This window comes from Argentina silus, assembly GCF_951799395.1.
Source record: "Argentina silus genome assembly, chromosome: 1".
In the NCBI taxonomy this organism is placed as follows: Eukaryota; Metazoa; Chordata; class Actinopteri; order Argentiniformes; family Argentinidae; genus Argentina; species Argentina silus.
Genome location: NC_139655.1, coordinates 7,654,692 through 7,679,031, shown reverse-complemented (window position 1 = coordinate 7,679,031; position 24,340 = coordinate 7,654,692). Strand labels below are relative to the sequence as shown.

Below are 24,340 nucleotides of genomic sequence, written 5' to 3'. Positions count from 1 at the left end.
TATGAGCCTCTTGTCCAGCAGCACTCTGTGACCACTAGGACTGTGAGGAGATGGACACAGGAGGCTGATGAGGCTCTGCAGGACTGTTTTGAGACAACAGACTGGGACGTTCTCTGTGAGTCACATGGGGAGGACATTGATGGTCTTTCACATTGCATCTTGGACTACATTAACTTCTGTGTGGAGAACACCGTACCTACTAGGAGGGTGTGGTGCTTTCCCGAAAACAAGCCTTGGATTACAAGTGACCTAAAGGCCCTCCTCAACGACAAGAAGAGAGCTTTCAGGTCTGGTGACAAGGAAGAACTGAAGTGGGTGCAGAGGAAGCTCAAGGAGAAGCTATCTATCTATCTACTGTACACTCAAGAGAGAAAACACAGTTGATTGAGTCTTTAGACTTTCAATTGAAGCTAAAATGTCAATTGAATGTGGCTTACCATTTCTGTCAGACTTGCAGCAGACTTACCATCACCGAAGACTAAGCTCAGTGTTTGTTCACACACTATTATTATGACCATTAGTGGTAAAGAATTTCAGTGGTTAACGTCATGTCCACATTATTCTGACAACCAATTCATGGGTGGAGGCTGAGTGAAGCTAAAATTGTGGTGCGCCATCACTAGACAAAGCGCAGTGTAACAGTCAATGCATTTTAAGTGAATGTGGCAAACTGTTTTCTCCCCTGTCATTCAGGCATCTTGCCAGGCCCCTAATTCATGACCATCAGGACCACTTTGGAATGTCTAACGCACATCAGAATAAAAAGAGAGTGGCTTGTTTCTTTCTCTTCCTTCTGGCAAGGTAAAAGGCAGGCACACCAGTTTGACTCTGAGGCAAGATGACATGTAGTGTCGAGCTAAAAGTTGGGTTTCAAACAGCAGGACCATTAATCCTGCCATTTTCCTCCTTTTTTTCTTTGGATTTTCACTTTGGTAAAATGCCACTCCCAGGGATGTGGTCTTCCTGGGCTCTGTGAGTCTCCACCTACCCTATCCAAATCCTGGGGACAGTGGAGGAAGGGGACAAGGGGAAGCTTTGGTGCCCAGAAGCAGAGTCATTCTCTGGACTCTTTTAATAGCAGATCCCCACTGTCCGTAAGTGCACTATTGGACTGCTGGTTCATATTTGATTCGGTTCACTATTGGTTCATACTGGAAGTACGCCTCAAAGACCAGGTCGATAGAGCTTCCAGACTGTAGCTTTGAGCTTTGCATTCTGCCGGTCGCTGTTGTCTCACATGGCGCTTGACAAGCGCAGAATGGGACCTGCGAAATCCTTTCAGATTGCTACAAATGCCTGGTGAGTCTGGGCCCAGGGCAAGTGGGGTATCTGTAGGCAGCATGAAAGAGTACTGTGGTCGTAAGGGTAGATAGAGCCTGGTGGCCCCCTCCTGTATCTTCTCCCTATTGCCTCCATCCCCTTCAGCCTCAGATAGAGGGACAGGGCAAACAACAAAAAAGCCATTGTCAGCCTTTGTGTGCCTGCTTTAAAAAATAGGATTGCCACAGAAAAAAAGAGATCAAAACAAAATAAGAGAGAATAAAGTATGGTCCAGTCGTTCCCTGGCGAGATAATCATCTCTTTTATCTCTCTCTACAGGGGTGTTCCCTCTGGCCCTCGGTCTCTCTCTACCTACAACGCTTTGTGTTGTGTGCATGGTATTTGCATGCTTGGGCTGTTTACTGTGTGTGTGTGTGTGTGTGTGTGTGTGTGTGTGTGTGTGTGTGTGTGTGTGTGTGTGTGTGTGTGTGGTGTGTGTGTGTGTGTGTGTGTGTTTGTGAGCGGCTTCAGGAAATATGTGGCATTGTTAGCTAACACGCTAACTCACAGACCCTTTTTCTCTCTCTGTCTCACGTTTTATTGCTGTTGTTGTTTATGTTATCTTGGTGGATCCATCATCACCCCAAGAGTAAGCAGTCAAGGCGAAATCACATGAGAGAAGAGGGAGAATTGAAATGGCAAACAAGATGCACAGGGCCTGTAAATAAGACAGAACTTTACACCAAGAAGCAAATAAACTTCTCCAAGTGACGCTCAGCCGAGCGCATCCCATCACTACCCTCTCCCCTCCAAAGCTCTCACACACACACACACACACACACACACACACAGTCACTCACACACAGTCACTCACACACACACACACACTCACACACACAAGGGTAAACATACATGTCACTTTATCTGAGATAAGACAATTCAGACAGTCTACCACGCGTTTTAAACAAACTGTGGAATTTATGGCAAGATGTGAAAAAGAGATGTAGTCTTGAAAACCCAACGTTTGTGAACAGTCGCTAAGCACTAGCTCATGTTTATAGCCCTCCATAATGGCTTCTTTACTGCCTTTCTCACACTCTTGTGTATATTGAATGTATCAGTTCTGGGTGGCAAGGTAAACAGTTACTCTTGTGCAGTTATTGTAGTTTATTTAACAGGGCAAGTCAGGGCTTGTTAAATATATACGTATTTCACAATGACGTAATCACAACATCCCAAAGTGTTACAGATTTATGCTTTGGACAAATATAATTTCAACAGGGGGGTTGGGCCTCTTTCAGAACCCCACTGTGCGCTTTCAACGTTACTGTAGGTGGTGAAAGCAGGCTGTAGACAGTGTGTTAATCATTGGGTGACATTGCTACAAGGAGCATGCCTTTGACATGACTGTCTCTCTCACTCTGTGGTCAGGGCTATTAGAGACCGGAGCCTTAATGGCCTGAGGTGTTGTTCTAAGTCTGCTGAGCAAATCACCTCTGTTTATTTTTTATGTGGTGGTAGAGTTGATAATTAGCACAGACCCCCACTACCACCCCTTTTCTACCCTTCAGCTACACTGACAGCAGGGTTAAAGGGCAGTGGAGAATTAACTCTATGGACACAAAATCAAACATTAACATGTAGGTGTGGTCACACACACACACACACACACACACACACACACACACACACGGCATTTAGCATGTCAACTTTGCTGATTGCATCACTTCCCCCCTGGTATTGTCAGTGAAGGATGACACAGAGAATGAATGGGGGCCCGTGCCCCCTGCAGCTCCACCAAAGAGAGAGTTTGTGCCTTAAGTTTCCATAGGGGCAGAGTGTGTTTCAGGGGGTGGGTGACGGTGAGTCTATGTGCCAGATGTGACCTATGCCATCTGAGCGTGCAGCACATAAAAGCAGAGCCGGCCCACGTGCCCACGCCCCCCATCCCACCTCTCACTTCCCCCACTAGTGTTGACACAGGTGTCCTCGTAAAAAGCGCCGGCAAAGTGGTGACATGATAAATGGCTTCAGTGGATGAAATGCCGATGATAGTGCTATTCAGTAAAGCAGGGCTTCGGACCCCCCCCGCCCCCATTTCACTCCTCCATCCTGCTGAGCAGTATCATAGAATGTAGGAGGGGGACACTGGCACCATCACTGCTTCTCCCTCTCTGCCCACTTCAATGGGCTAAGCGGCAGGCTTGATGTGGCTCTGAGCAAATTGCAGAGCTGTTAACCAGAAGCACATGAGGATTTTTGGAGAAAAGCTTGAGGAAGACTTAAGTGAGACAAGATGACAAGATAAATATAGAGGCTTCTCTTAGAGAGGATGGGCTGTTTGTCTTATGAAATCCTGCGAGCATTAAGGGACCATTTGATTTAAAGGGGTGGTTCCACTGAGTAAGGGGACGGTGGTACATTGAGGAAATAGGAGTCAGGGACAGCCACAAGTAAGACACCTGTGTGCACACTGTGATGGTAGGATGGTGGGTGAGTCCAGCACCAGACAGTACCAGTAGACCATTTCGTCCCTTTCTGTCATCATAAGTGGAGTGCCTCCATACATACACATAAGCTGGTCTTATCCCTTCAGCTCTGAACTCAAGTATTGCTCTCCCTGTCTTTCTCTTTTCATCATTCATTCTCTCCCTCCCTCCAACCCTCGGTCAGTGGAGCGAGGCTGGCAATTTGCTGCCCATAAAATAAATAGCTTTGGCTAATTAAGATGCCTGGATTGAAAAACAGCGAGGCTATTTGAAAAGCAATGGAGGACCACAAACAACCTGTTCTCTCCCAATTAGACATTCCTCTGCTCTACTGCCTCTGCCACTGATGAGAGCCAGGGCTGCTCTCCAGGTTCATCACTAAGAGGGTGTGTGTGTGTGTGTGTGTGTGTGTGCGTGCGTGCGTGCGTGCGTGCGTGCGTGCGTGCGTGTATGTATCCTCCCTCCCATCTGACCCTGAACCCTCATTTACCTCAGAGAAAAGGCAGCACCATTCCCTGAGGCTGACCTTTGCCCTCACTCTAACCAAGAAGGTGTACACACAGCATTCTTTCGTTCCCTCTCATTTGGAAGTACCGCATTCCCCCCATTCCTTCCTTCCACTGCTATCGGAACATCTGTGTATCATCATCAAGTTTACATGTGTTAGCCAACACAAACCTGCTGATGTTATCCTGCTAATCGTAATAGCCCAGTGTTGATAAGCCTACCTAATCACAGCTTGCTCTCTCACGAACGGCAGCTTTAATTGATATCAGAGCCTCGCCTCTGCAGCAACTGGTGCTTGTGTAGTCAAAACATTGCACAGTCTCAGAGCTAAACATGCTTCTGCTGCCACAGAGGAACCGGCGCAGAGGAACCCTTGGAGCTCTGTCTACAGGGGATGGTCCTGGAGCAAAACATCCACAGTAAGTTTACCATCCTGGGCTGTATCTACTGCAACCCCCCCCCCCCCTCTCTGGCTGAACACATCTGAAGACACATATTGCTCCATATCTCAACACCCTGCATTCAGTGCTTTCCCTTATCGCCCAGAGGCCCAACACGGCTCATTTATAATCAGTCCCATCTAATGGATGAGACTGGGAAATACCTAATCATGAGAAGAATGCAGTGTGCACGATTTAACTGCCTCATCAAGAGAGAATGCTGCACTTCACTGGAGTGCAGGGCACAGTGTGTGTGTGTGTTTCTGTGTGTGTGTGTGTGTGTGTGTGCATGTATGTTTGTGGTTAGGTCCCTTTGATCTGATATGAAAGAACATACTCTGCCAGCTGCCACACACACACATACACGCACGCACGCACGCGCGCGCGCGCGCGCGCACGCACGCACACACACACACACACACACACACACACACACACACACACACACACACACACACACACACACACACACTAACCCAGATTAAAAGAGACCTTGCTGGGTCATCCATCTTCTATTGGGGTCACTCAGGGCTATCCCATAGACTAGTGGTGGGTTAATTAATGAGATTGGAGTCTACCGCACCTGTCTGGGTCCTAGTCACTCAGTGGAAATATACGACCCCAGCTTCCCTCCCTCTACAGCCCTAAACACAGGAAGCCAACACCACAGCAGGAAATTCTGCCCCTTGGTGTGTTGTCTTCAGATAAGAAAGGCATCGCCTGAGTGTATTTGTGAAAATACGGCTGCTTGGTTCTCATTTCAGATTTCAGTACGCCTGTAGCCTTTTTTGGGCAGACTGTATTGTTGAGGAAGGAACCTTGTTATCGTCAATCCGATCGGCTGTCTCTATGACGATCTGCACAGCTGAGTATGAGTATGAATAGACCTTATCGGAAGCAGGAAGAGGTGAAAGCATTTCCTTCATCCATATCCTATATGGTGATTCATTCACTGTCCTTAACCAGCTATGACGACAATGAATTGTCTTGCCTAGATATATATGCCATTTAGCTGACGCTTTTATCCAAAGCAACTTACATTGCAGTGAGTGCATACATTTCAGTATATATATGGTCCCAGCGGGAATCAAACCCACAACCTAAGCATCGTTAGCACCATGCTCTACCAACTGAGCCACAGAGGACCACCAGGAATTGCTCTGTCTGATTACATGTCATTACATGTCATTGGTTGTTGTGCACAATTTACAACAGAAAGTCAGCTGCTACAGCTGCCTTGTGAAACATATGGGGGAGAATGAATCATCTGTTTGTGGGGAACATATTGTTTACCATACTGTGATTGTATAATACCTTGATGCGTAAGCACCAAGAATGAATCACAAGCAACCGAGGAAATGATGAGCATCCTTCTCTCTACCCTCATCAGACTCATGACGAGGTGTCTTTACTATACTTATTATCTGACGAAACATCCCAAAGTGTCTCCTCACCGGTTTTGAAGATCTCATAGCGGATGGAGAAGCCTGCCCCATGGGTCTCGTAGTCAGACACAAACTTGATGTAGAGCTGATTCCCTGAGGACACCACGGGCGAGGGAGCGATCTTCCCACAGTACTTCCCCACCAGCTGACCACTCTCGTCCACTCCGTCACGAACCTCCACATAGTCATACCTGGGCAGAAGAGAAGAGGGAGAGGGAGAGAACCTGTCAGTCACATGTCGTTGTTTAAGTCAGATATCTTATAAACATTTGCGTACATACAAACATACACACGCACACGCACACACACACACGCACTGAAGAATCAGTGTTGATGGATCGGCACCTGAGTGCATGTTATTATGTTACTGATCTCCTTTCTAGATGTGATTAGACAAAAGTGAATGAAAAACATCCTCAGTAACAATGAGGTCTCTCAGGTTAAATACAGTGAACAGGTGGGCATGTTGGTGACTCATATCCGCTCGATGTGGCATCAGCTCCATGTGCATAGCTAATGCAGACACTGCAGAGATTTTATAACAATGCCCACAGCTGCACTGAGTGTAGGTTTACACAACCTTATTCTGCTGCTGAAGCTCTGCTGTCAGTGACACAGAATAGCTGTTTACTCCCTGTAAGTGAGACCTGGAAAGGGAGGGGTGTGGTGTGTGTGTGTGTGTGTGTGTGTGTGTGTGTGTGTGTGTGTGTGTGTGTGTGTGTGTGTGTGTGTGTGTGTGTGTGTGTGTGTGTCTGTGTGTGTCTGTGTATGTGTGCGTGCCAGTGATTGTGTTATACCCCTCGGAGGCAGGTAGAGTGAGACCAGACGCAGGTGTTAATACTATCAGGCGGTATGCTTCATTGGGATTGCTCATGCACTGCACACACTCCAAAGCCTACTCAAATGAAATTTCAGACCAACGGCTATTGACGTGAGGAACTGCCTAATTGAGTCAGCACAAAGCTTAAGTCCGGGAGAGGAACACACCACATCACACACACACACACACACACACACACACACACACACACACACACACACACACACAGGAACACACCACATCACACACACACACACACACACACACACACACACACACACACACACACACACACACACACACACACTGTGTGTGTGTGTGTTTATGTGTGTGTGCAGGAGAGATGAATCCAGAATAAAAACAAATCTGCTTGGTTTTTATTCTGATTGACAGGATGAGTGCTGCAAGGTGAATCGTGTGGGTTCTGGTTTCCATGGTATTTAATCGCCCATAACGCCAATCCCAATGAATTCAGCTCAGTGGGGCACTTATCTAATGTATTCTTGCTCAAACCTTACGACCCACTGTCTTCTCCCTCCATCCTCCTCATTACTGTCTAGCATTAAAAAAACATAACCCGGACCCCAGCACACACACACACACACACACACACACACACACACACACACACACACACAGACACACACACACACACACACACAGACACACACACAGACACACACAAAATATGTATAAAAATATGTGCCTCCTAGGCAAAGGAGCCTGCTTTCTTAGTTACACCCGATTACAGTCAAAACACCTACCTTCCTTAGTGAAGGTAAATTCACTTAATGGACTGTATTTGCACAAAAGGTGATTTCCACTGTGAGTGATGGGTTGGGGTGGGCTAGCCCCTCTGGGGGAGACATGTATCCACTTGCACACCCCTCAACCCCCCCCTGAAATGGTTTCCTCCACCTGCTTTGAATTAAATGGGGATATTTGTAAAAGTTTAACGAAGGCACCACAGGCGCCGCGGGAGAGGGGTAGCACACACTGGGTTTACAGGGTCATTAGATTGGGGTTATGGCCACTCACAGGGGGCAGGTGGGGGCGTTGGAAGGAGGGATGAATAAAAAGGAGAATATGAGAAGCATGTCGCTTTCTGAAATTGGGTCCCCTGAGGGGGTGTAATGTGGAGGATGACTTCACCTGTCTTTCTGCCTGGCTGCTCTGACTGGGAGTGATACCTCCTCATCTCCCAACTGTTCTCTACTCTCACTCCAGATCACTCGACGATAAGAGACGGAAACATGAGAGGGGAGGAGTGAACACACAGTTATACCCGAAGCTTTTCACCTCTCCAGAGCCCTATACGGTACCAGTACCCCTATGTGTTCTTTACTTTGGGACCACGGTCTGGTGCGGTAGCACCTTGGGACCGTTGTCTGACCGTGTGAGCGTGCCTGTGATGTTCCAGTATTAATGAGCGTTGTGTTTGTCGGGGCTGTTTGGGTTTTTCTCCACTGGTTGTGATTTCAGACCCGGTCGTCTTCCTCTGCCAGCCAGCTGTGGCAACAGCCCTGGTTAGCTTACACAAATACAACCCTGTTTCACAGAGCTACTTTATCAGTGTGCTTGAGCCATGTAAAAAAAAAAAAAAGGGTCCATATAGGGGGTTTATCATGGTGCATTTTCCCAGGAGTTGGTAGTTTACAGTGGTATTTCCCCTGCTTTACACAACACAATGATCATGAACAGTCTCATTGTCCAGTTTACAAGGAAGGAGGCTCGGGTTTCTAGAACTCCCTTTGACATCACTCTCTGGCTAGATCTCCACATTATGAACGTGACAATCGTTTGTTCATAGCAGGTTAGAGTCATAAAGAGAACATTGTGGCTTCTGAGAAGCATGCAGGTACTGTACATATATAGCTGTACTGTATATAGCCCATCATGTGTCAAATATGCAGTCATATGTTTGTCCCTGTACTGTACTGTGGAGTACAGCATTTCTCCCTATCCCTGTGTGAGGTAATACAAGGCTGTGTTCTCTAGCTGCAGTCCTGTCCGTTCCGTGCTCATGGCATAGGGCATCAATCTTCCGCAGCACTGCTCTGTTCTATCTGCCGACTTACAATTCACCTCAGTGCTTCTGCCTCTGCAGCCCTCCTCCTCTCCTACCGCCAAAACCTGAGCGTTGCCAGGCGTTTAAAAAATTGATGCAGAGATGCATCACAGAGGAGGAGAGAGCTTGAGGAGTGCGGCTGAGGAGCTGACTGTGTGTGTGTGCGTGTGTGTGAGTCAAGGAAAGGATTCCAAAAAGAACCCCGGCCACAGAACCAATGTTTCGTTTCAGTCCATCTGCAGGGTCCTTTTCTCAGTTGCACAGGGAAAAGTAGCGGCTTTTTCCCCTCATTTAGTAATGCTTAGCACCTCCCGAAAACCTGTTTATTGCATTTTTACACTGGCACATCATCGGCTGCTTCAGATGGACCTCATAAAGGAGGCACAGTGGGAGATGGAGGATGCAGATGGAGAAGGAATAGGCCCTGGGGCTTTTTAGGCAGCTTATGAGGAAAAGGAGGAGAGTCCCTCAACGTTGTCTCTGAACATTTTCCTATAGTCTAATGACTAGTCTCAGAGCCAGACAGAGCAAGACAGAGCCAGACCCAGGCGGTTCTGTTCCAGCAGGTCCACAGGCCGTGTTCTGACTGAGATGCCCAGCCCAGCCTGTTGTCATCTCTTTGTGAGGCTGTTTGACCACTCAGAAGGACTTTCGGTTGCCAGACGTATTAAATGTAGCACTAATAATCCACTAGTGTAAGCACCTGCAGGGCTTGATCCCTGTTTGTGAGGCCTCTGAGATGAGAGAGGGCTGTTAGCAATCACAATGAGAGACACCCTGGAGTATGGAGGGGGGGGGGGGGGGGGGGGGGGCACTCATCCAAACACACTGGCCTACTTTTGAAACTGGACAGTCTCCCTTTTGCCCACCTCTCATTTCTCTCCTTCTGACCCACCAAGTTAAATTTAGATCCCCCCACAGAGGCAGTATCATAATTTGTTATGTTATTTGTTTTTGTTGTTTTTTCTTACAGACAATGAGATCCAGCTGAGCCATAGCCTGACTTTAACAACCATTAATCTGTCTGCTACAGCCCGGGTGGGCCGGCATGGAGCCTGCCAACACCCCAACAGCCCCACACACACAGCTGCCTGCCTCCTGCTGCAACGCTAATGGTGAAAATGGTCTGCCAATCCAGAGGGGAAATTAAAGCAAAAAAGGGATGAATCTAATTCTCCACGACAATCGCTTCAGTGCCTCAAATGTATTACCCTGCCTTCTTTCTGCAGGGAGAGAGAGAAAGCAATCCTGCAGTGTCAAACGAGAACATTAGCCCAACTCACAAAGACAAAGAGGAGGCGATGAACCACAGGCTAACAATATAACAGAGTTAATGCCTCAAGCTTTCCTTTAGAAATGTCTGGTTCTCTCTCTAAAACGTGTGATATGTTTTGATAAATGCAATATGATCCTGGGTAAGGAATAACATTTTGAAACTTGCCTGACACAATAAGTTACAGTTCTTAATCAGCCCATTTATAAACATGAGTGGAAACAGATAAAGCAAATGCTCTTTACTATTTGCTCCCTTGAAAGAGTTGTATAAAAACACTGTCCCAGTTTTTCTCTCTGGTGTTTCTCTTTCTGAACCTGTCGCTAAAGTGAACTATCACAAAACTATCATGAAAACATGTCACACTGAACATTTCAAAACATCTCAGGGTTAAACAAACTCGGTAGAAAAGCCCAGACAACAGAAGTGGGACAGCTCACTGAGGCCTTGGAGACTTGACAGGAAAAGCCTGTTGTCAGCTGTCAAGAAATCTGGCTTGAGACTTTAAGTGTTAGCGAAATGGCTAACAAACTGTCACTTAGGGCCGAGGCATAACATCATTAACGTTTGTACAAGCGGCCGAGACAAGTTTATCTCCATCTTTCTTTTCCCAGCCTGGAGGGGACATGCCTCACTGAGACGAACTGTGCTTTTCCTTCAGCATGTGACATTCATTAACCTACGCTAAAATAATAGTCGCCCACCCTCCCAGGCCCCATTCAGGTCTGTAATGACCTTGTGTCAGTCCCTCTGACAGACAAGGAAGGAACGGGCAGTAACACAGTCTACGTCTAAGTGTCCCGAAATAAAAACACACTCTAATCGAGTTATTAACTTTGTGATTTCAGACTGCCGAGCGGGAAAGACCTGCAGTTCACGGAGCTGAAATGGAAACTTGGACATGGAGCATCAAGGGTGTCTAAAGCAATCAGGCTCTTTTTATAGCGTCTCTCCCCAATTCTCCAGTCCTGCAGCCGACAGGAATGATTCAGGAGAGATTAGAGTTGAACCGAGTGGCTCAGAACCTGAGGACCCGCCCAGTGGTGGAAGCCACCATCCTGAACCCGATTGATTAGAACCAAAGTGTTTAGCCAAAGTGGGCACAGGGAGAGGGGTGCTGTTCCTTTGGTCACCACCACGCCACATGGATGGATACTCCCCACCCAAAGGCACAGCTGTACCAGGGCTTTGTGTGTCACTCCCTCAGCCCGGCTCAGCACTTATATTTTTAGATGCCACCGCTTTTGATTTGTGCGGGTGCGTTAGCCGCGCGCTTTCATGAACGGCAATTATGATTAGCATTGATGGATTTAGCGTGCCTCCATCCATTAGGTTTCCTAATTACACTGTTGAGGGATCGGCGTAGCCAAAAATCTGATTAATGAATTTGAGTGTTTAGACCCAATTATTGCATCTCACTCCTATTACACATACAATAATACTTTATTAGGAAATATGAGAGCAGACAGAATGGGAGAAGTAGCCTGAGGGTGTCCTCCCTGCTGTACTTGGCGCTGGCTCTTGCTAGAGGAGAGGAAGGGACGAGAGGGGGAGAGAGAGAGGAGGAAACACACTCACGAAACACTTTATTAGGAACACTATACTAATACTGGGTAGGGTCTCCCTTTATTAGGAACACTATACTAATACTGGGTAGGGTCTCCCTTTATTAGGAACACTATACTAATACTGGGTAGGGCCTCCCTTTATTAGGAACACTATACTAATACTGGGTAGGGCCTCCCTTTATTAGGAACACTATACTAATACTGGGTAGGGCCTCCCTTTATTAGGAACACTATACTAATACTGGGTAGGGCCTCCCTTTATTAGGAACACTATACTAATACTGGGTAGGGCCTCCCTTTGCTCTCAAAACAGCCTCAATTCTTCGTGGCATTGATTCCACAAGATGTTGGAAACATTCCTTTGAGATTCTGGTCCATGATGACATTGCATCACACAATTCCTGCATTTTTTTCAGGTATACTTTCAAGCTGTGAATCTCACGTTCTTCCATATCCCAAAGGTGTTCTATTGGATTCTGATCCGGTAACTGGGAAGGCCACTGAAGAACACTGAACTCATTGTCATTTTCATGAAACCAGTTTGAGACGACTTTTGCTTTGTGACATGGTGCATTATCATGCTGGAAGTAGCCATTAGAAGATGGGTAAATTGTGGCCATGAAGGGATGCACATGGTCAGCAACAATACTCAAATAGGCTGTGGCATTCAAGCAATGATTAATTGGTATTAACGGGCCCAAAATGTGCCAAGAAAACATTCCCCACACCATTACACCACCTCCACCATGAGAAGGTGTACAGGTGTTCCTCATAAAGTGCTCGGTGAGTGTAGAACCAACCACAAAAGCTACTACTGTTAGCGAGCCCACTAAATCTCCTGTCCTTGTCACACATGTGAGGGTCAGTGCTGTTTTAGCCTCTCGTGAGCCGAGATATGTTCAGCTGACATGCTCTATATTCTCTGGAGGCTACAGAAGGCCCCAGAACCAAAACAAATCAGAGCATATTTAAGATGTCTGATTTAGCATGCGGTCACATGATCATTACACGCACGTAAACCATAAGTCATGACAAATAAGTCACGATAACGTGATAACAGAGGTTGTAAACCATAATGGTTTGTTATGGTCATAAATTAGGTGTGGCATAGTTGGAGCATAACAAGATTTAGCAGGGTTCGATATCTATGATCTCTGATATACAGTCAGCATACTCTGGCAATGAGCTCAGAACTGAATGAGGCACAAACATGGCTGGTTGTTAAATAAAAAATAATAAAATAATAGATACTTAGTCTATCTGTGAGGTTAAATATTAAATTGAAGCAATGGTTATATTGATGTGTTCAGGGAAAGCATGGGTTTGAAGTATTACATTAAAATGCATTCATTTTCCAAAACACCTCTTGTTACCATGAATGAAGCAGGAATGACTAACCGCAATTAATTCAAAAATGGCCGAAGGCAGAATGGAAATATGCATTTAGCACCAGTATTCCATGCATATTGCCGATATTAATATTTAGATGTTCATGCTACTGAAAACCCCCGCTAGCCTGTTTTCTAGGAAATGCAGATTAGCATTAACTGGGAGATTGGGTGACGTGGAATAATAGACTCAGTGATCCCCACTGGGCCTTATGCAACATAGCTGTTATACATTTCCTTCTAAGGCAAAGTTACACAAGTAAGTGCAACAGTGTAACAGTATAGAGGGATAAAGGCAAAAAAGAAGAAGCTGAAATTGGAAAAGAAAGAGAGAAAAAAACACAGGCCAATAAGGGAGACAGGAGGAGCAGGTACTCATATTGTCTCTGTCAGAGAGGCCATTTCTCAGGCCATTACAGGTGGAATGGCTCCCATTTGTCCCACCTTGACATTTGAGAGGGTCTGTGATTACACAGAAGAACAGGGAGAAGAGTCCTCCACAGGGGAACCAGCACAGTGTAAATTATAGACCATTGTTACAACAATGAGAAGTCAAGGGTAAAAAAGAGGGGGAGGATGGGGGTTATGTGGCACGGCAGGGCAGACACGAACCGTCTTCCATTAAAAACACAACCCCCCCCCACTCCCCCCTTGGTTCCCTGGGGCTGCGCTCAGGGCTCAGTGGCATGGATGGGGCTCTGCCACGTGACCCTGCTCGTGAGCCCTGCCCATGTCTCCTGTAATGAAGACTGACCCTGTGTCCCCCAATATCATTGGTGCCAACCAGAGCCAATCACAGACCAGCAATGTAAAGCTTGGTTGGGTCATCCTAGGTTCGCCCATTACAATGTACAGTACAACCATACAGTGGAATCTCTGCCCTCTGCCCCACTCTACATTATCAGAGATTAAACTAATCCCACTATCCATATGCATATGACAAGGTTAATTTATGATATGATTCAGTTCATAACATGAGCACATTTTGAGAGGAAAATAAAGAGGGGAGTTCACTGTAAACAATCTGGGTTTGTGACCCACTGAACTCTGCGAGGGACTAAAATAAGACTGTAGATGTCATCTGATTTATGCGCCATCACTGCAAGACATATGCAGAAGAAAAAAAAGAAAAAAAAAAGAGACAATTTTCAAACTATATGGCCCATTTATTTACTGCTGTGAGAAGCATGGTCCCTTGTGAGTAATGAGCTGTGTGCTCAGTGTATACAAAGGGAAGGAGATGGGGTCAACCAGAGGTAAAGCCTTTGGGTGGTGTTCCAGACTCTTTCCTCTCCACAATGAAGAGAGAGGGGGGGGGGGAAGAGGGGGTGGAGGAGGAGGAGGGGTGGAGGAGGAGGAGGGGAGTAGTTGGCTAATGGGTGCCAACATGAATAACGCTGGAGATCTCAGTGAAGGGGTCAGTGTCGTGCGTGTTATTGCCGGGCAGGCCTGTCTCCTCTCTCACTCAGCCGTCCCCTGATTCTTTTATCTGGCTCCATGCTGACTGGGGAGCTGCAGGGCAATGGTAGTAATAACTGCACTGGGAGTTATTCAATTAAAAGCCCCACCTCCCCCTCCCCTCCCTCCCCCTCTCCCTCTCCTGTCCTCCCACAGGACTTAAGAGACATTGGGGGGAGGGGGGGGGGGGGGTCTGGCAGTCTGGGACCTACTGCCCCTGACCAGGTCAACAGCCCAGCCGGCTAGGAGGCTAGTCTGCAGGGCCTGAGACAGTGGCTGGCCTGAATGAGTAGAGGAAGTCCAGCACAAATGATTGGGCAGGGTTACTTCTCTCTGTCTAAAACATACAGCCTTAAGATAGGCAGCTATTTCTGCTCACCAGAGGAAGGGGAAGAGGATGGGGATAAGAAAGTGATGTGGAATGTGCACGCCACAGGTTTGTTGGCATGGCCTGTTATTTGATTGGAGGCCAGATAGGGACCACTTCCTCTCTGCACTGATCACTCCTTGTGATATTCACGTCTCATGGCTGCATCCACCATTTCTGTCAGATTTCCCTTTTGTTCACGTTGTACTTCTTTTGACGAGGTTCTTTGAAAGCGAAATAGACCTTGCTGTGAGGGCCAGGTGCCAAGCAGTGCATCTCTTCCACAACAACGAGTGTGGTCTCCGCAGAGGGGGCATGAGGTTGGCATGGCGGTCTGATCAAAGTGCTGATGGCCAACACCCCTGCCAAGTTTTGGAGGGCGAGCTGACCTCTTCATTTACTGGCCCCACTCTCTCAGGCTGCCAACTTGGAGCCCATCCGGCCAGTAATTAGCTGCCTCTGCATTCTGACGACGTCCCCCTCTGGAGGGTCCAGGATGAGTGGTGCGGCGTCCCCTCTTATGGTCTGACGGGAGGGGGGTGGCGCCAGAGCTAGGGTGGAGATGCAAGGCCACCAGCACCCCGCTGTGATACTATTTTAAAAGGGTGTAAGGGTACGGCTGCATTTATGTCCATGTGCCTTTGTTGCCAATTAAGTAATAGAAATTATGCTGTGAGAAAAGGGCGGAAGAACCACAAAAAAAATGTTGCGATTTACCGAGTAGAGATCAAGTGGAAAGCAAACAAAGCAAGCGTTTGTGGAGTGCCTCTAACTCAATCAGAAAGCAGTGGGGTCCAGCGCCATCAATCACTGTCTGGTTGCCGCAGCTGACATGAAGAGCACAGAGTGAGGGAAAACACCAGCGATGGCCAGCCGTGCACAAACACAGAGACGGAAAACAACTGCAGGAATCTGGCCTGGAACAGGAGGACCTACCGCAAACAAACTTCACTTTGCTTGAGCCCTCCCCCCCCCCTCCCCCCCCCCCCCTCCCAGCGAAACACAGAGGCTTTAGGGCAACAAACAGGCCACAGAAGACCAGGGGCACATCAATCACAATCGTGAGCACTATTCAAGGTAGGGCACTAAACTAAACATGGCTGACGTGCCCTGACATGGTGCATTAAAGCTCCAATAGGCCTCATCAATTAAAGCGGGATTCCACTCTCTTCTCTCTCCTCTGGGGAGGGTGGAGACATAGGGTATTGTGAGGTACTGTTTTCAACTAATCCCATTCCCTCCACCCCCTCTCTCGTGAACTGTAATTACCCCTAATTTATTTTTCCCTTTTGTTGTTTTGCACACAACCACACAACTCCATATTCCAAAAAAGGCCTTGTACATGGAAACAGAGAAAGGACTGGGAGAGCAGGGAAAACCTGTTGCTAATCATATTATGCTTATCCAAAAGAGCCTGAGTGCTCATATTGCCAATGTCTTTGGAAACAGAACATGTAATTGAATCACGGCCTGAGAATTTAATGAGCTGGAAGGAAAATTAGTATGAAATTCTTACTGTCCATAGATCTATGTCCAGATAGAGCTCAAAGATTAACATGGTGTCCTCTAATCATGAAGATGTCCATACAGCTCTTTCTGGGAGTCTGTTTTGGATAAAGACAGACCATACAACTGAAAGTCCTCAGCTGTGTGGGCTGCGACATCACCCCAAAAAAACATCCATATAGGGAAGCTTGCATGGCTCTACGCAACGCTGGAAAAATTACACACGCTGCTGCCAGATAGAGCTTAGAGAGTCCATAGTACATAGTGAACATGAGTGGATAACTCCCCTATTAATACAGAGCAGCACAAACACATGGGAATCTGCATTTTATTTATGACCGCTCCTTACTCCTTCTCTCATCCTTCTCCTCCTTCTCATCCTCTCTCCTCCCCTCCCTCCTTCTCCTCCTCTATTAAGTGGGATCCCTCCTGTGGGGTGGAAGAGTGGCTTGCCTCCCGGTCGTGGTGTGCGTGAGCCGGGCGCGCATGAATCAAAGTGGTGACAGAGCAGCCGGGAGGACGGCAGATGTCACGGTGAGAAAGCTTTTCAATCAGGCTGCCCTTCCAACGGTGGCCAAGGTGAACACTTCACCGGCAAACCCCTTGCCCCAGCCAGGCACACTCTCACACACTCTTTAATCCTGCTCATTATCCAGAGGACTACCACCATGAACCCTTTATGTGACAGAGAGAGAGGGGGGGGGGGAGAGGGAGAGAGAGGGGGGGAGAGAGAGAGAGAGAGAGAGAGAGAGAGAGAGAGAGAGAGAGAGAGAGAGAGAGAGAGAGAGATGTACAAAGGTAGGGAGAGGGTCAAGATGATTCCAATACCTCTCTCTCGCCTTCTGCCCTCTAGCTCATAACAGAGGTGAACATCCCTCCAGAGAGAGGTTATTATAGGGGCTCTCACTTGGGAAATGCTATTTACAGTACAGTTTTAATGGGTCACCTGTCTCATTTACTTTAGGAAGCTTTGAATGTGCCAGAACCATGTAAGCCTACGTTTTATGTTGATACTGAATGGCTTCCCTTTTGTGTCATGTGAAAGTTGAAACATGCTGAGCAAATATGATTTGGGATAATGCAAGGAAAATGCAAAATACTTACATTTAAAGTAAATTACTCACAGTAGTGCTGCTGAATTAATTTTTCTCTGCTGTGGTGTAATTTGATCTGTAACTTGCCTCCTTTTGTAAACGCCTATAGGGGGCTGTTGTTAGACAAATCCAGGCGCATAATTGTAGGCGCTATTGTCACAAATTGTAGTTAGATGAAACAGTGCTGGTATCCACAATTTAACTTGTTGGCTTTGATCATGTGCAGCAGGAATGTTTCACTGACACATAATGTATTTAGAAAAAAAAGGCACATAAACACCAGAAATAATGTCTGTTAACAGGCTATAACTATCTCGAACAATTCATGTCAGCCGAAGCCTCTTCCATTCGCCCCGAGAGGTCACAGCCTTCCACCGACAGAGGATGAAAAAGCCCTGTTACATTCCTGCCTTATTTATTTTCCTCCATGACAACGGCTGATGTATGGTCACGCAGCCCACTTCTCCTTATTTGCTTGTGTTGCGGAGGAGCGTGAGAGGGGAGGGAGGGGAGGGAGGGCAGTTTACTAGCGATCCTGGGAGAGTTATGGTTCTCTTTCCCCAGCCTTGGTGCCCCATCTGAGGGAAGAGGAGTCTTGCTAGTGCCCTCCATCATGGTGCTTTAGAACATCCCATGCATTTAGGTGGTGGGATAGGGAAGTAGCCCCGGTAGAGAGTACTGTGGACCTTTTCGCTGCAGTACTGCTGAGGAACAGGTGGTCCCTATTGTTAAATATGGGGTGTTATGAACCTGTGAGTCAAAGCCTTAAGAATTCGCCTCACAAAAAGATGTGTATGAAAGAGAACTCCAGAGCCAGGAGGGGGTCACTTTCTCCACCCCTCTGCTGTAGCTCATTCCTGTAGTCCAGGACTAGCCAGGAATGCCCGGGCAGCAGGATGTGTATTGTCTCAGGGCACAGCGGAGAGTGTTTGCCTTCCCAGCAGGGTATGCAGCTCTTCTAGGGGCTCCACGGCAGGGGTGGGGGGTCACAATTAAAAAGGAAAAAGTGCTTTTTCAAGCCTTGAGTTACGGGCAGTAGCAGGGGAGCTAGCTCACTTCTGAGGCATTGTGAGCTGAGGCTTTCACTGACTTTCTCCTCTTCCACAAAGACCTTCTTCAGAACACATTCCCAGAATATTCCCCCCCCCCACCCCCACAACTCCCTCTCCCTCCCCACCCTCGCCGACTCAGGACTGCACGGCCTGTCACACAGGAATTCTGTGTTCTCTGAGGTCCAGCAAACACAAGCGAGGCGGAGAGGGGGAGACTCTCAGTAAAAGCATCCTCTTTCTCTGTTCCATTTTAACCCCTCTTCCCTCCAGAAGAAGCTCTACTGCAGTCTGCACTGCCTATGAGGGAATTCACCATGTGCAGAGAATCAGTCTGTTTTCTGTTTGGTCAGCAAATCCAAAACACATCAATGATTCATTGCGCTGTCAAAATCATAACATATCAGTGGAATGTTGATACCAACATTGCCTTCAGTGGATGCAATAGCAGCAACACAGTTGTCAAGGTTTTTACAGCCAAGCTTTTCACATAAGCTTCCATGCAATTGGATAGGTTCAAATTTAAATATGATATGAACCCAAGACCAGTCGAACTCCAACCAAAAATCTAATTGAAGGAGAAACAGGCAAGGTCTATGTTTGAATTAGACCAATTATCATCCCCTCCCAATAAGTGAAAGCTGTCCGTCACTTGTTTATAAATTAATATACATCCAAACTTCCATCTCTCCTTGAGACTACAGAACTGCCAAAATGAGACATGCCTGACAGCATTATCAGACTGAAGTGAGTCTGAGTACACAGCGGGTGAACTGAAGGCATACTGTATACATTTACTTTGTTTTCGGTGGGGCCAAGCTGCTCATTCCAGTGAACTTCAGAGCAAATTGACTTCACATATTTGTCTTGACAGGCTGGCTTTTACCTCAAACTTTGTGAGCATGGTGGCACAACCCAAATCCCTGCCATGCAAGTTTACAGCAGTGCATGAAAGGTAAACACGTTCCACATTCAGTTTTCAAGACCCACTTAGTCCCTATCTGCTGGTGAAGTGTTTTCCCCCCTGCTCTCAGGATACGAGCCGCGCACTTCCAAACAAACCTGTCGGATAGCACACGTGTAACAACAAAGGTAATCACTGCTGCTCTTTATAAGTTACCCACTTTGAGTGCTCCATGTTTGGTTTGTTGATAACAGCCATGTTGGTGAACATGTGGAGCATGTGTGTTCCATTTACCGCTAATTAGATTGGAGGCAGCACACTGAAGCGTGCATTGTAACTTCGCCCTGCTGCTCCATCTGATAAGGAGGCTATTCTGGCCATCATCAGTTTCCATTATGTAAGGAGTGTTTTCTGTGAGTTGAGCTGCAACTGGAAGTCTGATTCCAACTGCACAAATCACACCATCTACTGTCTATGAATACAAAGTCATGAAGCACATGTCTGCCCCGGTCCATAATTGAGTTAACTATGACATGTCCCTTCAGCTATTTACACAATGATTGCCTTCACTTTACTTATCGCCATCATTTAAAAGGCCAACAATAAAAATCTGATTCAGTGTCACAGTTCGTCTTCCTCACCAGTCTAAAGTGATCACACACAAGGTAAAATAGTGAAGTGGAACTAAAATCCCATGAAAACCACTCCATTAAAACATTAAAAATTAAACAGTACCAGGGGTTGGTTAAAATAGAAAGAACTTGAGATCATGTTGACCCTGTTTCTCCAGAAATCCACTGCATGAACCACATGAATCACTGGTGACTTGATTAAGTTTCACAGACACTTCTCCAGGTTAGTAGTTAGTACATACCCTAGCACTATGGTCTATAAGGTTAGTAGTTAGTACATACCCTAGCACTATGGTCTATAACCGGTGACCACTCAGTTGGTATTACACACGCTGGCTTCTCTCCAAACATAATTATAAGCACATTCGGCGAGGTAGGACATGGCAAAGAAACATGCACTTTATCAACTAACAAATGTGTGAACAACCAATTACCTGACAATCCCACTCGGACAACATCAGTGGATGGTAAATTAAATTATTTTGCAAACCTTACAGAAATGTGTCACAAGCTCAGGTTGATGGAGTACCCTTATTTCAACCTGAAAAGAAGCCATTTCATTTGTGGCCTCAAGGCAGAATTCTTTGCTTTTTTACTGTGTGTGTTTGAGCACAGGAAATTCATTCCTGGCTAATTTCATTTACAGAAGTATTGTTTCCTCTCTCTGTGTCCGTCCACACAGCAACATCTCTGAGAGGGCCAAACCCTGGGTCTGGGAAACGTTTAATAGTCCCTCTGTGCTGAAATCTGACCCAGAAGAAGTCAAGGACCCACCCTCTGGAAGACAGCAGCGGTCATCCAGGCCATTATTGTCAGACAGTATAAAGAGCAATAAAGCGTTAAAGAGATGTGTATAAAAAAGTGCAATTAATACATGGCATTCAGACAACATAAAAGGAGCAGAGCGCCGATGTTGGGTGGAGTGGGGATACAGTAACAGAATCCAGCAGAGCACTGTGCTCTCTGGCCCTCCAGCGTAAACAAAGGCTGAGTCGGAGTAGAGCAGTGGCACAGGCAGAGAGAGGGAGGCAGCCCAGGCACGGCTCACCTCAGGCCACCACAGACACAGGGCTCATCACATTTCTATGGTTCTCCAATTTCATCGGCTTAGACTTATTTGACAACAGGTTAACCGTTTAGCTCTAGTGTGGTGTAACAGCTCCCAGCCTTAAAATCAAATGGGGATTTGTAAACGACCCAACATAGGGTAGTGACAGTCAATCATACAATGTTCCATTGACCAAATAAGGCACAGCCAGGCTAAATGGATGGAAGCTGTGCATGTATACTCAAACTCTGAAAAAAAGCTGAATACATTCCAAACCAAGTAAATAAATAAAAATCCTCCTTCTGCTACATGTAGTTGAGAGCACTGCAAATTGAAGAATTCCACTGCCACTAGATGGCGCGGTTTCATGTGCAATATGCATGAATGGAGGGCTGCCAACTTACTTGCATTCCCTGTCCTCGAGATCAAAATGCGGGTTGAAGTTGATCAGAATTCTCTGGTGAGGTCCAGGCGCTGTTATCACCCAGACGCATTTCTGAGATGGTAAATATGACGCCGGATAGCCAGGTGAGGTGAGGTAATTTGCATTGGTGATTCTGATGTTATCCCCACATTTGTCTGCAATAGATAAAATGGATAAAAGATAAACACAACATCCAAAATGTACACATACACACATTTGTCAATATAGGTTTCTTCTTTTAGTTTGAATGACGTGGTGTTATGAACAATCGTTTTCAAGTCAAGGTCTGAACGAAGACCTTCGTTGAGCTGTTCTAATCCAAGGCTACTATTACAATGGTTATTCGAAATCACATTAAATCAATCATGGTTAACTCAGGTGTGGTGTAGGCTATGCCACACGAGTAAGCGACCAAAAATTATTCAATTCTAGTAGGTCTAATATCTGCCACTGACCATCTTATCAATGATCACTCAAACTCTGAGCTCTAATGTTCGAATGGTAGGCTATACAACACAAATAGCTGAATTGTAAAAACGCAGACAGTGAAGTCTAGGCCTTCTCTCTCTCTCTCTCTTTAATCCCGTGACACTGGTAGTCATGACGCTCGGAATATAGAAACTCAGTCTGATAACGCATTGTGCCCCATAGCCAAATGTGTTGTCATTTTGCATTTCGTTATGAAATAAATATGAGCTAGTAGACCTATGCAGCGTTTAAAACAAAATGATATATTATCCAGGTAGGTTAGATTGTCATGTATTTTAAGCAGACTTGCTCATAAAGAAGAATTTTGCAGTTCGGGCCAAAAATAAAGAGTAGTCCAAAAGTATATCTATAAAACTGTCATGTGAACCTGTAGTAGCCTTTAACGCCCTGGGTTAGAGTTAGATGTAATTGTGTTATACGTTTTAGAAAATCTTCTGTGAATCTGTAAAATATCACCAACAAGAGTTATTACAACTAAACAACTCTTAATGACCGAGAATTAGCTCAGGGACAAGGAATGGATTCCTTTAATGGACAGAGGAGTGGATGGGCAGCGGTTACAATGTGCCGTACGCGGGTACACGGCGGTGGCATAGGGCAAGGTGCCTTGAGACCACTTGTGGATACTGTTTCATATATGTATATATATATATATATATATATATATATATATATATATATATATATATATATCACTAAAACCGATTAAATTAAACAATGACAGACACAATTGTGTCGGGAGTAAATTAATCAATTGTTTGTGTCAAGGAAGAGAACAATCTAGCCTATAACATTAGCTAAACATAGCCTAAATGTTTCGTTTGCTGAATCAAATATATCAACGAATTATGCAGAACGTGTTTGTTAATATCACTCTGAGCCCTAATAACATGGTTTTCTAGTGGGACTTCATAAACTGCTTTAATATGGCCGGGGAATAACAGAAGGTTCTTCAGAGTGAAGCCACTTCAAGTTGCCTAAATTACATTTATCTTATTTTTTTTGCACAGTCACTCCTGTGGATTAGGTTACACCATCTGCCATGAGAAATACTTAAATTCAAAAATGAATTGGATGTACAAGAAAAGAGGAAATGTCGACTTAATCTTTTTCCCGTGAATGAGTTTTGGAACTTGACTGTGGAAGCGAAACAATGAACTATGTTTTCTAAATGCATCCATGACAGCGCAGAAACAGGGAAGTGCCAAACCCAAACTTTGAGACACTTTTCATAACTGTATAACATATCTGCACAATAGAATAGACCCCACACAAGCCAGTGGCAATGACAGCACGATACCTCGCGTAAAGATGGGCAGGTGAATGCGCAACAAATCGCCAGAACATCAGCGGAGGTTTAGATAAGGTTAATCCTTATTTAAAAACATTGGGATAAATCCCTAGCAGAGGGAGTATCAGTTGTCACTTACCATTTTTGATAGCCCTGGCAACGAAGAAGATTCCCATTAAGAGGATCAGCACTAATCCACAATGCATCCTTGTTTTGTTACAAAAAATAAAATTAGGGAAACAAAAATTAAATAAAGCTCCTCAAGGGTTTTCAGGCGTATTATTCTTCCTTTAAAAAAAACGTGGGACTAATGCAAACCAATAAAGCAGAAGTGTCTTAACGCAGTTGAAATTCGTCTGAATGTGTCTCAGGTCGCCTGCATCCTGTCATTCAGCTCTGGTTTCCTCTCCTTTCCAGTTGTGTTCCTCTCTCAAAAGCTGGCGTTGCCATTTCCTCCCTCAAAAGTCTGAACCAGTAAAAGAAGAAACAACGCCAACAACTCCCGTTCCGTTTCAACTCCTTGAAATGATGACCAGGCAGAGGTAATCCGTCGCTGTTAAGTGGAAAGAAATATTGAGAGTAAGCAGTGATATTCTTTCAAAAGTGGGCAGATTGGCAAATCAAGCTCGCATTGTGCCCTTGCGCTCTGCTCATTCTCAAATCTGACAAGACATGAACTCGTAATACTAACATCTGGCGAATGGCATTGCCATAACAGGGATTTAAAGCGAGGGATACACCCCCTAAATTGCGACCGCTTTTCTTCTTTTGAGCGGGTGTGCTCGCTGGCTGCTGTAGACTAGCTGAAATTTCAGAGGGG

General features: G+C 45.9%; 1 protein-coding gene across 1 annotated transcript in view; it reads right to left on the bottom strand.

The window, feature by feature from the left end:
• nrp1a (neuropilin 1a) overlaps window positions 1–24,052 on the bottom strand; it is a 54,515-nt gene extending 30,463 nt beyond the window's left edge. The window contains exons 1-3 of the mRNA XM_083670919.1: window positions 23,660–24,052; window positions 21,721–21,895; window positions 6,151–6,332 (exon numbers count right to left, since the gene is read on the bottom strand). Coding sequence (XP_083527045.1) covers window positions 6,151–6,332; window positions 21,721–21,895; window positions 23,660–23,726 — 424 coding nt within the window. The 5' untranslated portion in view covers window positions 23,727–24,052. The remainder of the gene's footprint in view (window positions 1–6,150; window positions 6,333–21,720; window positions 21,896–23,659) is intronic.
• Window positions 24,053–24,340: the final 288 nt, after the last annotated feature.